At 43.6% G+C, this 14695-nt stretch overlaps 2 protein-coding genes across 3 annotated transcripts in view; one reads left to right on the top strand and one right to left on the bottom strand.

Moving 5' to 3' along the window:
- The first annotated feature begins 679 nt into the window (after window positions 1-679).
- Dtwd2 (DTW domain containing 2) lies at window positions 680-5618 on the top strand. 2 transcript variants are annotated; one of them, XM_065445588.1, is made up of 5 exons: window positions 680-952; window positions 1048-1138; window positions 2086-2382; window positions 3549-3677; window positions 5229-5618. In XM_065445588.1, the coding sequence occupies exons 1-5, from the start codon at window positions 858-860 to the stop codon at window positions 5397-5399; spliced, it is 783 nt and encodes a 260-aa protein (XP_065301660.1). In that variant the 5' UTR covers window positions 680-857; the 3' UTR covers window positions 5400-5618. The 2 variants fall into 2 exon arrangements, with proteins under 2 accessions (XP_065301660.1, XP_065301727.1); XM_065445655.1 differs by lacking the exons at window positions 680-952; window positions 1048-1138 and adding an exon at window positions 1729-1845.
- Window positions 5619-5769: 151 nt separating this feature from the next.
- LOC135912436 (3'-5' RNA helicase YTHDC2-like) overlaps window positions 5770-14695 on the bottom strand; it is a 70972-nt gene continuing 62046 nt past the window's right edge. Inside the window, exons 27-28 of the mRNA XM_065444910.1 lie at window positions 9645-9729; window positions 5770-8532 (exon numbers count right to left, since the gene is read on the bottom strand). Coding sequence (XP_065300982.1) covers window positions 8446-8532; window positions 9645-9729 — 172 coding nt within the window. The 3' untranslated portion in view covers window positions 5770-8445. The remainder of the gene's footprint in view (window positions 8533-9644; window positions 9730-14695) is intronic.

Raw genomic sequence — 14695 nt, 5'->3', positions numbered from 1 at the left:
AATAGCCGTGAAGGAATTTCAACAACGGACAAACATAGTGCAAGCATTGCGGAATGAAGTTCATGTAACGGAGTAAACTAGCGAATGCACGCGATGCGCGCGCTGCAGGTGGCGTTAATCAAAGCGCAGCGCGATAAAGAAAAGAAATGTTGCACCGGCTGCACGAGAAAAATGCAGAACAGAACTCACCAGACCTGGCGCAGGCGTCTTGTCCGCGCTGGATTTGAGCTCCCCGATGTTGGCGTCTGATCGCTGTCACGGTGCGTGTGTCAAGTCTTTAGGCTTCGCGCGAAAGAAACTCGCTCACAAAGACTTGCTGCGCTACCCTGTCATGCAACTCGGCAGCTACCTGTCCCAACTCACCGTTTTGGCGCACTGGACTACCATTACGCAAAGAGCTACCGCACTGCTTTTCGGTAACAAGCAAAAAAGGCGAGCTACTTTGCAGCAAACACATCGGGGAACGGTTTGAGCGGCGGGCCCCCAAGCCGTTGCCAAAGCTAAACAGCAAAATCCAGAAGCCAGATTTTGGATAGTAATTGTTTGCAATTTGTTGCATTGAATACAAGAAAAAAGCATAAAGAATGGCGTATGTGTACATTTGTATGATTATTAAAAAGTGAATGAAGTTGATCGCTTATAAGTTGAAAAGTAGCGCGAACTTCAAAAACACCGACACAACAAGCATAACAAAACGTAGCAAGATGGCGGCGCGCAGCTAGCGCTCCGTGATAGTTCTTCATGCATAGTTTTTTGTGTATGTGATGCGGTCTTGGGAAACGCGGGACGCCGGATATATAGCGTTTCTCTCATGAATAGTGTGCCTTTTCTGCTTACTGCATTTTAACTGTCAGCCAATGGCAACGAGTGAGGACGAAACTGAGGTGTTCAGCCATTTCGGCCAAATCTTGGCCGATCCTCCACCCAAGAGGGATTTATGCAACAAGTGCAGGTGGGTTCGGACCTGACGCCGCCTGATTGTTCTACTGCTATGAAGAGTCGCCTTTGCGTTCAAATTCTGTTTTTCTGTTCATAAAACCGTTTCAGGCGGCCGCCTTCCGTTTGCTGGTGTTGCTCATTGCCGGCGACCCCAGTTGCCATCTCCAGCAAGGTTTACATTCTCCAACATCCCGGAGAGGTACTGCTGGCACGTTCTTATCCCACCATCACTGGTTTAAATCCAGATTATGAAGGTCGCAAAATCGAAATTATTGTGAAAAAAAAAAAAAGGTGGAGGTTGGGGGGGATTGTGCAGAAAACCGTCGACGATTATTGTTAACGAACGAACGAGCGAGGGAACGAACGTTTTCCTTGCCGATTCCGACCATTGACAAAAAGCAAAAACGGGCGAAATAGGCAAATAAAGCTATTCGCTTTAAAAAGGCATGTACCGGGACATGTGCTTACATTCAACATAGGTGCGCAGATGCTAAGTTATGAACATGGTATTTATATAAAGCGGCGGTCAGCCTTCGCACCAAACGCCGCAAGGACACATTTTGGAGTTACAAATTCGCAGCTAACAGCGCATTTGCGGTTAATTTGTGCGCCTTCCCTTTCATTGATGCATTGAGGAGGTGCAGGCAAGTAGGAACAACACGCCTGCGGTAAATAAATAAATAAATATAAAAAAGCAGCTATTACGCATAGTTGCATTAAAAGGCAGCGCGGCACCTTGACCTAACCGGTAGCTAAATGTTTCCCAGCTTGAATCCTCGGCAGTAGTCGCATACACACGGGCGAATGTGTAAAGGAAAGTACGCTGTCCATTTTTCCCATTCCGGTCAGTCTAAAGAGAGAAATAGACAGTCGGGCGAGCAGTTGACGGAGGGTGAACCTTTACTCGTAAGCATTCATTAAAAGCACGGAAGCTCCGGAAATTTTGAGTATACTTGCGACTTCGTTATTGGGCCTCGAATTTATAAGTGGAGTGCAGTGGACTTACGAAGAAGTATATCCACTGAAACTTTCGCTCGCGGGGCAAACGCGTTGGCTTAATTTTTTCTTTCTTTGCGATTTCTGCCGCATTGAATTTTCTGTTGCCACTACTTTCCTCAGCAAGTGATGCACTTTTCTTCTCCTTAGGTGAAACGGAACCTGTCCACAGCTCCTATGCTTGAGGCAGCACTCTCCAGCGAGAGATGCATAATTCTCCGAGGTCGTAGGTTCTCGAGGGAGCGCTATGGGCTGCTGGAAAGTGTCCTTGATCCTTCATCAGCGGACACCATCCTCCTGTATCCTGGGCCTGAGGCCAAAGACGTACAATCATTAGCCACTGTTCAGCAGCGAGGGCAAGGATACAATATTGTAGTTTTGGACGGCACCTGGTCACAAGCTCGTTCACTCTTCTTCAACAGCCCACAGCTGCACTCACTGCAACAGGTATGTTTTTCACTGCAGAAAGTATTTGTGGGATAGACCAAAGTTCGGTATGCTGTGGAGAGAAACCTAGGAGAGGAAAGATAGGTCAACCAGAAGAGCGTCAGTTTTTTAGCAAAATAGTAGCAAAATCATACGTTGCGGAAGTGTCGCACATTATAATAGCACTTGCTGAAAGCCTGCCGACTTGTGTGGCACACCTTTATCTCAGTAACCAGCAGCGAAGCCATTGCAGCGCACTAACTGAGCTGCTCCGTAGAGTCCTTGATCAGACACTGAAGGTGTCGGGCACTTGCCCTTGCCGTTGTGTGCTTTCTACATGCCAACTGTGTTGTTCGAAATTGTGCCTTTCGCTTGCAGAGTCGTTGCAGATACATTACTGGCTTATGAATTCCATATTACCATAAAGTTCACTGAAGGATGGAGGCTTGGTGTGATCAACAGTGGTCGATTAACAGTGATCGAACAAGGAATATGCTGAAATCATTTCAACTAGGGGAGTTATGGAAACATTGGCTTTAGCGACATTTCTTATTCAACCACTGAATACTACCGTAAAGCGATTGTAGATTGCTTGGACTGTATATTCATAACACGTACAACTGGCCAGATATTTAGCTAGGCTGCACAAGCACCAAGTTTTTCGTATGTCAGTGTTTTACGATGGGCAGAATTTGTGAGACAGTAGATGTTAAGCTTGTGCTCAATCGCATGCTTTACAAGGACCGTCTCGCAAATTCTTGCCATCGTAAGGCACTGGTGGACAGAAAACTAGGCACTTATCCAGCCTAGATAAATATTTAACTGGCTGTACAAAGAGTGGATTGCTCCATTTACCGGCACTTGTAGCAACCTTACTTTACTGTTGACCATCCGAGAACAAGTTTGCTAAAATTAACTTGTTCACTGTGTCTCCATTACCTGCACTGCCCTATGATACGATGCCAGAGAACACAATGACATTGATGCTTAAATTTCCTGTGCTATAATTTAAGTGTCATACATCAGCCCATATTTTTTAAACGAATGCAAACGAAAATCGAAGGTCCTTTTAATGATAACTTGAACATGAGAGGAATGGTCCTTCAAAGATGTTTGGGTGGGTGTATGTGCAATGAGCACTTCACTTGGCAGTTGTGCTTACTCGTATTCATTTACTGTCTTTCCAGGTGCAGATAAATGCTTCCCAGGCAAGTCGCTATGTGATACGAACTCAGCCAACAAGTGAATGCCTTTCAACAGTAGAGACGGTGGCCTATGCCTTGGCAGCTCTCGAGGAGAAGCCACATCTACAAGAGGCAAGTTTCTTAAGAAATCAAGTGACCATTGCTGGCATTACCATTTAAAATAGTGTGTATGGTGTTGGGCTGCTGAGCACGAGGTCGTGCGATCTAATCCGGGCGACAGCGGCCACATTTCTATGGTGGCGAAATGCGAAAACGCCTGTGTACTTAGATTTAGGTGCATGTTAAAGAACCCCAGGTGGTCGAAATTTCCGGAGTCCTCCGCTACGGCGTGCCTCATAATCAGAAAGTGGTTTTGGCACGTAAAACCCCATCATTAAAATTAAAATAGAGTGAATGTAAAAAAGCAAGACATGTAGACAATGCTGTCAACAGTAAATTTTAAAAAAATTAGATTTAAAATGCCAGGAATTTAACCTCATATGCGCATACAAGCTTCATAAATTGTCCACTAATTTGAGTACACAGGGCAGTGTTTGCAGAAATATGGATGTTATGAGTACAGAAGCCTTCAGCTGTCATACAAGCTGTGTGTTTCTAACTAAAGTTAGCTCTGTGCACCCGGTTACATACAATGGGTGAATGCATTGACACTCGACTTCATTGCTATGTGCTGCTTTGAAAAATTATTAAGAACATTTACCAATGTTGTCCTTGAAGAAAACTTGCACCAGCAGGTTTGGTTGTAAGTGCACATATTATGCCCACAATTCACTGCTTCACTTTGCCTTACTTCCATAGATTGCAAAGTAAAGCATAACAGTGTCTGTCAAACTTTTCTCCAACAAGAAGTTACGGGCGAATAGGAAAAAGTATTAAGTGACTAAAGCATACACACGGATCAGTCACTACGGAGAGCTATCTCTATGCCTGAACCAATACCGAGCTAGGCTCATGGGCATCTGCGTCTACATGAACAAGTTTTCCAGCATTTGCAAGCTGGTCAACTGCGCAAGTATGCTGATATTGAAAATGTTGGCAATTTTCTAAAGATAGACTGTCAACAGGCCAGTAATAATGGTTGATTGTCTACTAATTCAAATAATTTATCTTTGCATGCATTGTTCCTGCAAAGGTGTACAATAAAACACTTGGGCAGCATGGTGACTCAGGTGGCGCATGAACAGCACAATGGTGCTTGTACACTTGTTACTTCGGCATAACACAATTGAGATGCATGCCTTTTACACTATAGTGAGCACACTCAAACAGCACGCTTTCTGACTTGCTCTGTACTTGGGTCCATGGACAGCGCTCAGTGATTTCAAAGCCGAAGATTGGACTGCGCAGTGGCCAGCACTTTTCGCACAACTGACGAGCGCTGGGTGATTGCCGAGGGATGAAGTGCAGTCATAATGCCTCACAGAGTCTTTAACTTTCATTGTACAGCATAATGCACCAGCTTGGTGTTCCCAGTGACCACCGGTGGCATGAAAAGTGCCAGCGGCGATGTACTCTCAGTATCGAGTTTGAATTGCTGAGCACTGCACACTCAATTGCCCATTGCTGTGCACCGAGCTACTCCTCGATATATGTATAGCATTGCGAAAAAGTGCTGATGGCGGTGACAAGGTGGTAATTTATTTGCCATTTTCTACCACGTAGGTGCTGACAAGACCGCTGCAAACCTTGTGCCGTTACCAGTTGGAACATGGTGCTGTGAAACACGAGAGCAAGGAGTTTCTCATTCAGAATGGACTATACATGAAGCCGTTGTCACGACGCATCATGCACAAGCTGGCACGCAATGAAGATCTCAAAGACGCTTTGAAGTGACTGCTCATGTGTTACAACCTGTGATCAAATACGCGAGGAAAGTACTGTGGTTTAGTGTGAAAGTCTGTGGGACCTGCCAGTTAGCAACCATTTCCACAATTGATGTGAATGTTAAAGCACCGAAGCCATACAGGTACCTTTTAGGGCACCTACAAGCGTCCATGTGAGGCTTTTTTTTTTTCCTGGCACTACACAACAAAACATTTACGTTTGTCTGAATGGCCAGACTTTTTGTGTCCGCTGGTGTTACTTCTAGTCTCTGTTTCGATAACCGTAGAGTTGTATGGTCGTGTCGAGTAAAAGAAATGTAACCTTTGCTCCACAAACAGACACTGATACTCTAAAAGTACATATACACAATACTCCTGGCTTGACAAAAAACATATTTAATGATCAGACATTTGAACTCCAAGTACAACGGAATGTTCAATGAGATTCCATTGCAGTCTGACAACAATTCACTAAAGAACAGTAAAAGCGAAAACAAAAGCACTAGGAAATAAACCACTTGGCAGTGCAAGAAGAAAAAAAGCAGCGCAAGTGCAGATCACTTGATCACAGATGCAGGGACTAAGCAAACAAGTTCTGTGGAAATTTACAAGAAGGTGGCATCCATCTGAAAATAGCCCAAACCTAAAGCGTTCGAGGCATTCTTTATTAGAAACTGGTATAAGCTTTCTTTGTAGCTTTGTGCAATTTTCAGGTGCACGTCAACGGTCTTTTTCAAATGTAGGGACTAGAATGGCACAGCACGACTGCCTCGTGCAGGGTTCTCAGCTGCCATAAGAAATTGCAGTGTCGTCACCAACATGACAATGAAAACATGTCAACAATTGAGTTCAAAAGTTCTGTACATGTGACCTCTATACAGAGAGACAAGACGCTGTGCGGCGTGGGCACACTGAGAAGATATAGTCTGGGGATTTTTATGATGTGCTATCTGTTGCAAATGTTCCCAGGACAAAGTTTGTGCCACCAATATGGATGTAAAGCCATTTGATACTGCCACTGGGCTAACCTTAATAATAGGTATCTAGGCTTCTATGGGCCTTCACAGTCTCACACACAGAGCAAAGGTTAATTGGACGTCCTGAAGCCTTCGCTACAAATACATCTAGCAACCTTCACATTCACACACTCTTGTAATGCCTATGGCTATTCTCCATCACTGTGCCCTGTGATCCTAATATATCATGCATCACAACAGAGGTTACACAAACAAATGAAACAAGAGAGTAGAGAGAGTCCCGCAACGCTACCTTAACATGAGACTTCTCTGAGGAGTGTCTTTACTTGTAATGACTCAAGACATTGAAGCAGGCAGCTTGGGATGTACGTGTAAGCCTACAAAATATTTAAACTTCTTACCGAGTGACCACATCAAAAATGAGCTGGGAGAATGCACATTAAAACATCTGTTAATGCTTCTTGCGGCACCTGCACCACCTGCGAACGCATGACAAGGTCTAGTTGGCAATGCACAACTTTTGTCAACAATCCAAGCACTGAATGATGTTACACAATACTTTTATGAAAACCCTGTCAGTGCACTGCATTGCATTGCAATATATATGCTGATGAGCTCGCTGCCACAGAAAATTTCATAAACGATAGCTCTGCATGCTGAAGAAAACATGACACAGGGTGTCATGATCGAACAAAGAAGGGCGAAGACTACTCGGGCCCCGTCACAAAGTACCGAGAGAGTAAAAGCTCATCTTGACAACCTGCACTGCCACTATTTCTACAGGTTGCTTCTTGGCAGACCTATGTGCTTCATTAAAAGATAATAAGCAGTTGGCCTTGCAGGGGCTATCACCCAGATGGCACTGTCTTCATGGTTTTGTCAGCATTGGAAGATTTGAGAGTCTCGCAAATTCTGCACGCTGCAGTCTTCCTTGCATTTTGTCTACAATTTCATTAACGAAACGCACAGTAATACAAGGCACAAAAGTAGAAAAAGGCACAGCAACAACATAAAAGCACAGTTCAAATGTTTCGAGGGCACTGCAGAAAGGTAAATGCACAGTACATAGTTCTTTTCCTGCCCAACCTGTCTGAAATCACAGTTTTTTGTTGGCGAGCTGTGAAGTGCATCTTGCAGATGGCTAATGTAAAACACTGTAGTGACCACAGCAATGTGCCAAGTTAAGAACTTAATCTCAGCAAGAGAGTCACTATTACAAGCTGCCACTTGTACTGCCTCTCCTAGACGATATCTAGACACTCTAGGAAGTACATTTGTGCAGAAGCTAAATCGTTCAGCAAGTGTGCAAAAAGCCGCTGATTATTCAATCTGCAGTAGGGAGTTCCAAGATCGTTAATCTAATCTTCGTACACAGGAATTGCTGCCATGCAACTGCTACCCCTGAAGTTGATATTGGTGACATTGCAAGTACTTTTGCTCTCGAGTTAAAACAGACAGAATCAGAAGCTGAGAATTTTCTATTTTAGCCCAAAGAAAATGAAGTACCTCTCCTGTCCTATTTTGTGAGCTTTAGAGCCCAGAAATCTAGGGTGGGCAAATCATTCTTTGCATCTATCCACGGAGCACAAGTGTTCAAGCATAAAAGTTTGTTAAAGCAACATACGTTTTTTCCCATAATTGGCACAAACATTCTCAAATATTCAAGAAAATAGTTACGCTGGCCTATCTGGACTAACAAAACTGACTTAACGAGTTATTTGCCACGCAAGAACTCGAACCATGTGACGACATAAACGTAGCACATTGTACCAGTAATAGATGCTTGATGCTATAAATTTGTAGCATCTTGTTTCAATGATTAAAACGTAAAACAAACAAAAAAAGTGGAGCAGCAAATGTTGATGCTTTGCACAGGTGTATGCAAGATGAGCTTCAGACTCAATGCACCACACAAAAAAAGGGGCAAGATAGTACTTGTGGGGGCAGAGCGTCGAAAACAACCAACACAATTTTGTGTTCTTTTTGCCAGCATGGAGCATGTGGTATATCCCGCAAGCAGTGTGTCCCCGACTTCTCAGTGGTGGCTACTGGGAGCCAAATCAGAAACACTACGTCCTGTCAACGCCTAACGGACTGGATGGCAGCAGCATCAGGACGGCCATCCCAAAGATGGCACAGGGCCTCGCCAACACTGGGCTCAAGTTCCTGCATAAAAATGCACAAGTCAAGATTGTAACAGCCAGTCACCTTCCACCCAAAGGAAGAATGAAAAATACTAGTAGTAGTGGCACATATTATTATTAGTACAGTTGCCAACCAATAAATCAGATCCCGATAATCCGGAGTTGCTCGGTAATTTGGACAACTTTGCGGGACTGCCAATGGCCCCATAGATTTAATGTGTAAAGATGAGCGATATTTCAGACAGTCGGCAGCTCTACATTTGATTATCCAGACTTCTGTGGCCTGTAGTGTAGCCAACTCTACCACCATTATCTCCTCTGGAAACCTTGACGAGACATCAAATATGGCCTCGGAGATTACATGCTGGACAGTAATCCCTGAGGCCTAGCCTTGGTCACAGCACTGCACCTCAGAGATTTAACTGCAAATAGAAATCTTAGAAGCTTTGGCTGAATTGTGACATTGCATCAATGTCGCGATCATCATATCCTATTATGGCACCACCACGCACGGGCCGCTCTTGTTTGATGAATTTGCCCTTCGGACAGTGTTCTGCCATTCTGTGCTTGTTTGTTTAGTTTATGTTTCAGACAGTGCTCTGCTGGCTTCAATTATCCTTTCTGATGAAGTTATTGACAGTGCGCATCAAATGGCACCAATAATGCCCTCGCAGTCTGAATGAGGCTGACTCTGCAACAGAAGAGCCTGACTGCCGCACAATTAGCTCAAATAAGGACATCATTGATGACCTGCTAGGCTGTAGTGTGCCGATTCCTGCCACCGTTACATTTGAAGACGTTACAAGTGTCGACAGTGCAGTGTCGTCTTGCGCTGAACTGAATGATGACAAAACAATTGAGCAAGCTGTATAAATCTTGTATACCTCTTGTATAAATGCGTCTCCGTAACTCGAGATTATGCAACCCCCAAAATTTTTTACATCAGGTATCCTTCGGTCCACTCTGTTTCTTTGGTTTCAATACATTTTTTTCTTTTTCAGTGCCTCTTGAATAGCTCATATATGTTGAAAAATTGTATGCAGTATCCCTGCTGTTTAAGTGTGCTCGTGCTACCACATCTGCAGCCAGCTACTCTGGATGTTCGTCCAATGTTATTTTATATGATGTACTCACCTGGCCGTCTCGGCTGACCTGCACTTTCCGGTTCTCATTCCAGGGATTCAACAGGTGCCTCGTGTCCTGGAAAGGCAGGTTACACCTGCAAGAGCAAACGATAAGGCTGAGGATTTTTTTACTTGTGTGCAGTAGAAAGTGTAACTAACAAGCTTACTCCCCAGGAAAGTGGGTGCTTAAGAATTACAGTGGTTTAAAAAAGCTTAATAAATAAATAAATAAATAAACCACCCAAACAACCAGAAACTTTACTACTGATTGGTTCACAGGGTTTTACATCCCAAACCCACAGTCTGGCTATGCAAGATGCCATAATTGGGATTGGATGGTAGCGGAAGGTGGCTATGGATTGGACTGAAGGAATGAATTTTCTTGATTAACTGACTGATTGGTGTAATGTCCTCACACATAAAGAAATGCTCAGGCAGTTACCACCATGATTTCAGTCTCGACTTCTTCTTTCTTCTCTATCTCCATTCATTCCCTTAATAGCAGAGCTCCTTGCACACTCTCCAACCCCTATAATAAATTATGGGGTTTTACGTGCAAAACCATGATCTGATTATGAGGCATGCTGTCGTAGGGGACTCTAGAATAATTTGGACCACCTGGGGTTCTTTAACGTGCACCTAAATCTAAGCACATAGTTGCTTTCACATTTCACCCCCATCGACGTGTGGCCACCGTGTTCGGGATTCAATCCTGCAACCTCGTGCCCAGCAGCCCAACCCCATAGCCACTAAGCAACCATGGGTGTTCACTCCCCCCTCCCTTATTTTCACACCTCCCGAGATGATACGGAGCTACATTTCTGATAGTGTTCATTTCAAATGCTCTGGAAAATCTCTCATAATGTATAGTCTTCAGAATTCCTTGTTGCGCGGTTGCCTTGACCTCAATGAATGGACTCAGGAACGGTGTCTTTGATCCTTATAGGCCTTTCCGAACTAGTGCCACATCTCCCAGCTTGACATTAGAAAGGCAAATGGGAAGTCAGTTGTCAAATGCTCTCTTCACCGCTGTTTGGTATTTGTGTCGTTCTTTCACTAAGTTGGCCTTTTCATGTACTAATGCTATCTTGTATGGAAGACCCAATGTTAGGTCAGCTGGGAGCCATGTGCTTACCCCGAAGGCTGTGAAGTGGGGCGGCAGCAGCCTAGTGTCACCAGTGGCGTAGCCAGAAATTTTGTTCGGGGGGGGCTACGCCACTGGCCCAATATATATATATATATATATATATATATATATATATATATATATATATATATATATATATATATATATATATATATATATATATATCTGCACGTTGCAGCTCCGCCTCCTCCTTAAGAGGAAGCTTTAGCTCGGGCGCTTCTATCTAAACACACATAAAAGAAGAATTCGTTTTTCTCGGCAACCACTGCACCAAATTTGATGAGGTTTGTTGCATTTGAAAGAAAGACTTAAAATCTAGTGACCACTGGTTTCAAATTTTTCATTTAAGTGGTCAATTATTTATTAAATATTGGCCAAAATTGAAAATTTTCAGATAACGGAACTATCAAGTTTAAAACTCAGTGACTCAACAATGAAAAATTATATCACAATTCTGTGAATTGCATCTAATAGTACACCTACAGTGGACAAAATAGATATGTCACACATGAATCTCAAAAAAATTTAGTATTGTGGAAATACGTCTTTTGCAGAACCCTTGTACACAACGTAACCAATTCACGTAAGATACAAATTGACACAGCAAAGTTGTCTGCCTTGACTGTTATAATGCCGTTTACAGAACCAAAATATCTGTTCTTCGTGTATAGCTAATAATTTGTAAACGTCGTGCTTCTATTTTTTCAAACTTTCGAATTTTTCAAAATGTTTTAAACAAAATTCAGGCCCTAAATCGAAGTTCTGTTTCCAACAGACACTAGGATATAGCTTTCTCTCTCTTAAATGCAACCAATTTCAATAAAAGCGATTAGCAGGATTATCTCAGAAAAGCGTTTCTGCGTTTTACAAGTATTTGAATAGGCCGCGTCGGATTGGGCCCGAGCTAAAGCTTCCTCTTAAACAATTTATCGAGGGATCAAATACATGAATAATAACTGCATTGTCATTGCCAAAGATGCTGCAAACGAATTCTTGAAAGCTACGCACTGTAAATACAAGTAAAATATGTATTTTTTCATAAAATATTATGCTCGTATGTGCCAAAAATTGTGCCCAACATAACTGACGTCAATGCTTCCATGTTTTTTTGTCTATTTATTAAGTAAATAAAATATCACACGAACTTTAGAACTATATCAGTTCGAAACCAGGAAAGCAGTGCATGCCGCTGATATGAAAAATTAAAAGGCAATGAACTGAACAAGTTGAGGACAAATATGTTAATGAAACTTTGTCATAACCGTGCTTACGTTTTTGTATATATGCAACGGCCAGTGCAAAATCTCAATGACGTTGTCGTTTGTTCTAATGTATTACGCAGGGGTATCTGTCCCTTGTCGTGTATCGTGAGTAATTGCACCGAAGTTATAGTCGCGACAGAGAGCACGCATAAAAAGCAGGAGTTCTGCAAGATATATGAGGGCAAGTCAAATGAATGAGCCAACAACGGGGTACCTTATTTAAAAGTAGTCTTCGTGAAAATTTAGACATTTGTCCTATTGACTAACGAGTCGCGTGATTCCCGTCTTATAAAACTCCTTGGGTCGCTGCTTCAAAAAGTCTGTATCTGGTTCCGTTGAGCTGTTTCTTTCGGTTGCCCCAAAATGTAGAAGTCGCAAGGTGACAGGTCTGAGCTGTATGGCGGATGTTGCAGCGTTTCCCACTTGAACTTTGCCAGTTTTCTATTAACCACATAAGCGACGTGGGGACAGGCATTGTCGTGGAACAAGATGACCCCATTCGTCAATTTTCCACGTTGTTCGTTCTTGATTGCGACACGCTGCCGTTCTGGCGTTTCACAATATCGGAAACAATTGATAGCCTCTCAAGATTTAGCGAATTCTATCATTAATAGACCCTGTCGATCGAAAAAAAAAAGTCAACAACACCTTTCCAGCGGAAATGATGGCCTTTACGTTCTTTGGGCGTGGTAAATTCGAATGTTTCCACTGTAAGCTTTGCCGTCGTGTTTCAGGCTCGTAGCAGTGGCACCAAGGTTGGTCCCCGATCACAGTTGCAAACAAGAAGTCGTCATCCTCATTGTGATACCCGATCAGATGAGTCAAGGCAGCGCGAAACTTCTCCGTCTTCTCGCGATGGATCCAAATCTTGGGGATCCATTGCGCACCAAAGAGCCAATAACAGAGCTCATGAATTATGGCGTGAACCGAACCGTGACTGATGTTCAGGTGGTCTGCCAGTTCATCGATGCTTATCCTCCGTTCTTATTTCAGCAGCTCATGAACCTTTGGAATTGTGGGGGGGGATGATTGCACGATGGTTTTGGCCCGGTCTTAGAATGTCTTTGCAACGTCCTTTGAACCTTTGCTCCAACGCTTCACAGTGGTCAGTGAAATGCAGTGTTCAACGTACACGGCAGCCATATGGTGATTAATTTCTGTTTTGGAAACACCTTCAGCTGTCAAAAACTTCGCGACACCGAGCTGTTCAACTTTTGAAGTGTCCATAATGTGACGCAACCACATTCAACCCAGTGTATGAGAGCATTAAAGAACATTTTTCACACCTGCGTGTCACTTTTGTAAATGAGACATGCCGTTCTCCTACGCGCATGCCTAGCAGGTAATGAACCGAACCATTATTGCGTGGTTAGGGTAAGCTCACTTTCATTTGACTCGCCCTCGTACATTACAAATGCGAAAATACGGCTTGATAAAGGACAAAAAAGTGTCACTGGAAACAAAGTTCACTGCATGTATACACGAAACCTCGCAACAAGATATTTAAGTATACATTTAAGTCTCCAATGAGTCTATGTATGTAAGAAGAAGTAACTGCATATAATGCGTCAAACAAGGCAAATAAACATGTTGCACAATCATAGATTCACAGAATCCTAGATTCCGCCCCCATTCCATTCCGCCCCCATTCCCCGATGCATTGCGCGCGACGGAAAGCGCCGCGCTTGCTCCCCGCTTTTCTCCTTTGCGCACACAAGACTGAGCCACCATCGTCGGCTCACCCATTCTACCTCCCCTCCTATGCTTTCACTCGCACATACAGCATGCGGCGCGTGGTCACGATGTTATCACCCTTGGACTTTATACGAAACGTGAGGGCGACGGCGACGGCAGGAATGCGCCTGGAGTGTCCATATAATTGCTTTCGCAATAATATAATAAGAGTACCCGGAAAGTGAAGCATCCCGTCGCCCATTACTTTCCGCAAAAGAAGTATCAAAATCGAACTTTCACCATGCGACTATTCGCTGCGCCGCAACAATGTATTTTTTTGTGTGAGGCGGAGGCACCGAAATGAAAAAAAAAACGCATAGGAAAGTATGTTGGCCAGAATCGAATGCCTACTTCGGGCACCTAATGGGGTTACGGAAGGAATACCGAAGAAAACATGAGACGCTTGGTCCACTGAGAACCATACGCATAATGCTCAGTATCCTACAGCGGCGAAAAAAGACTTTCCGGAAAGGTTCCGCTCAAGGAATGCGGTGCAATCCTTCGAGTCCCCACACTGATGGCGGCGAGCGACCATTGTTTTTTTTTCTCGTCTGCTAGCCAGAAAGTGTCCAAAACTATGTCAGGTGAAAGTGCACTCGGCCAGAGCAAACCGAACACCCACCGAAGTGCACCGCACGGTGGTCGGGGCCATACGAGAAAAACGTATGCGCTCTGGCTGGCTGACAGCCCGCGGGTAGGGTAGCGAGAACAAAAAAAAAAAATTGAAGAGGCTCAATGTGTCCTCGCGAATAAAAGTCAAAGTAGAAAAAATAAATAAGAACGTAGTTACTTTGGCTGGCTTTAGTGTCTTGACATGGATGTTCTGGCGTAGGTTAAAAACAATGTTGATATTTTTTATGTGACATGACGGCACAAATGAACCACCCCAACGTTTCGTCTCATAGGACCTCGCTGCCT

The sequence above is a fragment of the Dermacentor albipictus genome, chromosome 1 (assembly GCF_038994185.2).
Source record: "Dermacentor albipictus isolate Rhodes 1998 colony chromosome 1, USDA_Dalb.pri_finalv2, whole genome shotgun sequence".
NCBI classification, from domain to species: domain Eukaryota; kingdom Metazoa; phylum Arthropoda; class Arachnida; order Ixodida; family Ixodidae; genus Dermacentor; species Dermacentor albipictus.
Note: the sequence above shows the minus strand (reverse complement) of the source record. Positions and strands in the feature narration are given on the sequence as shown.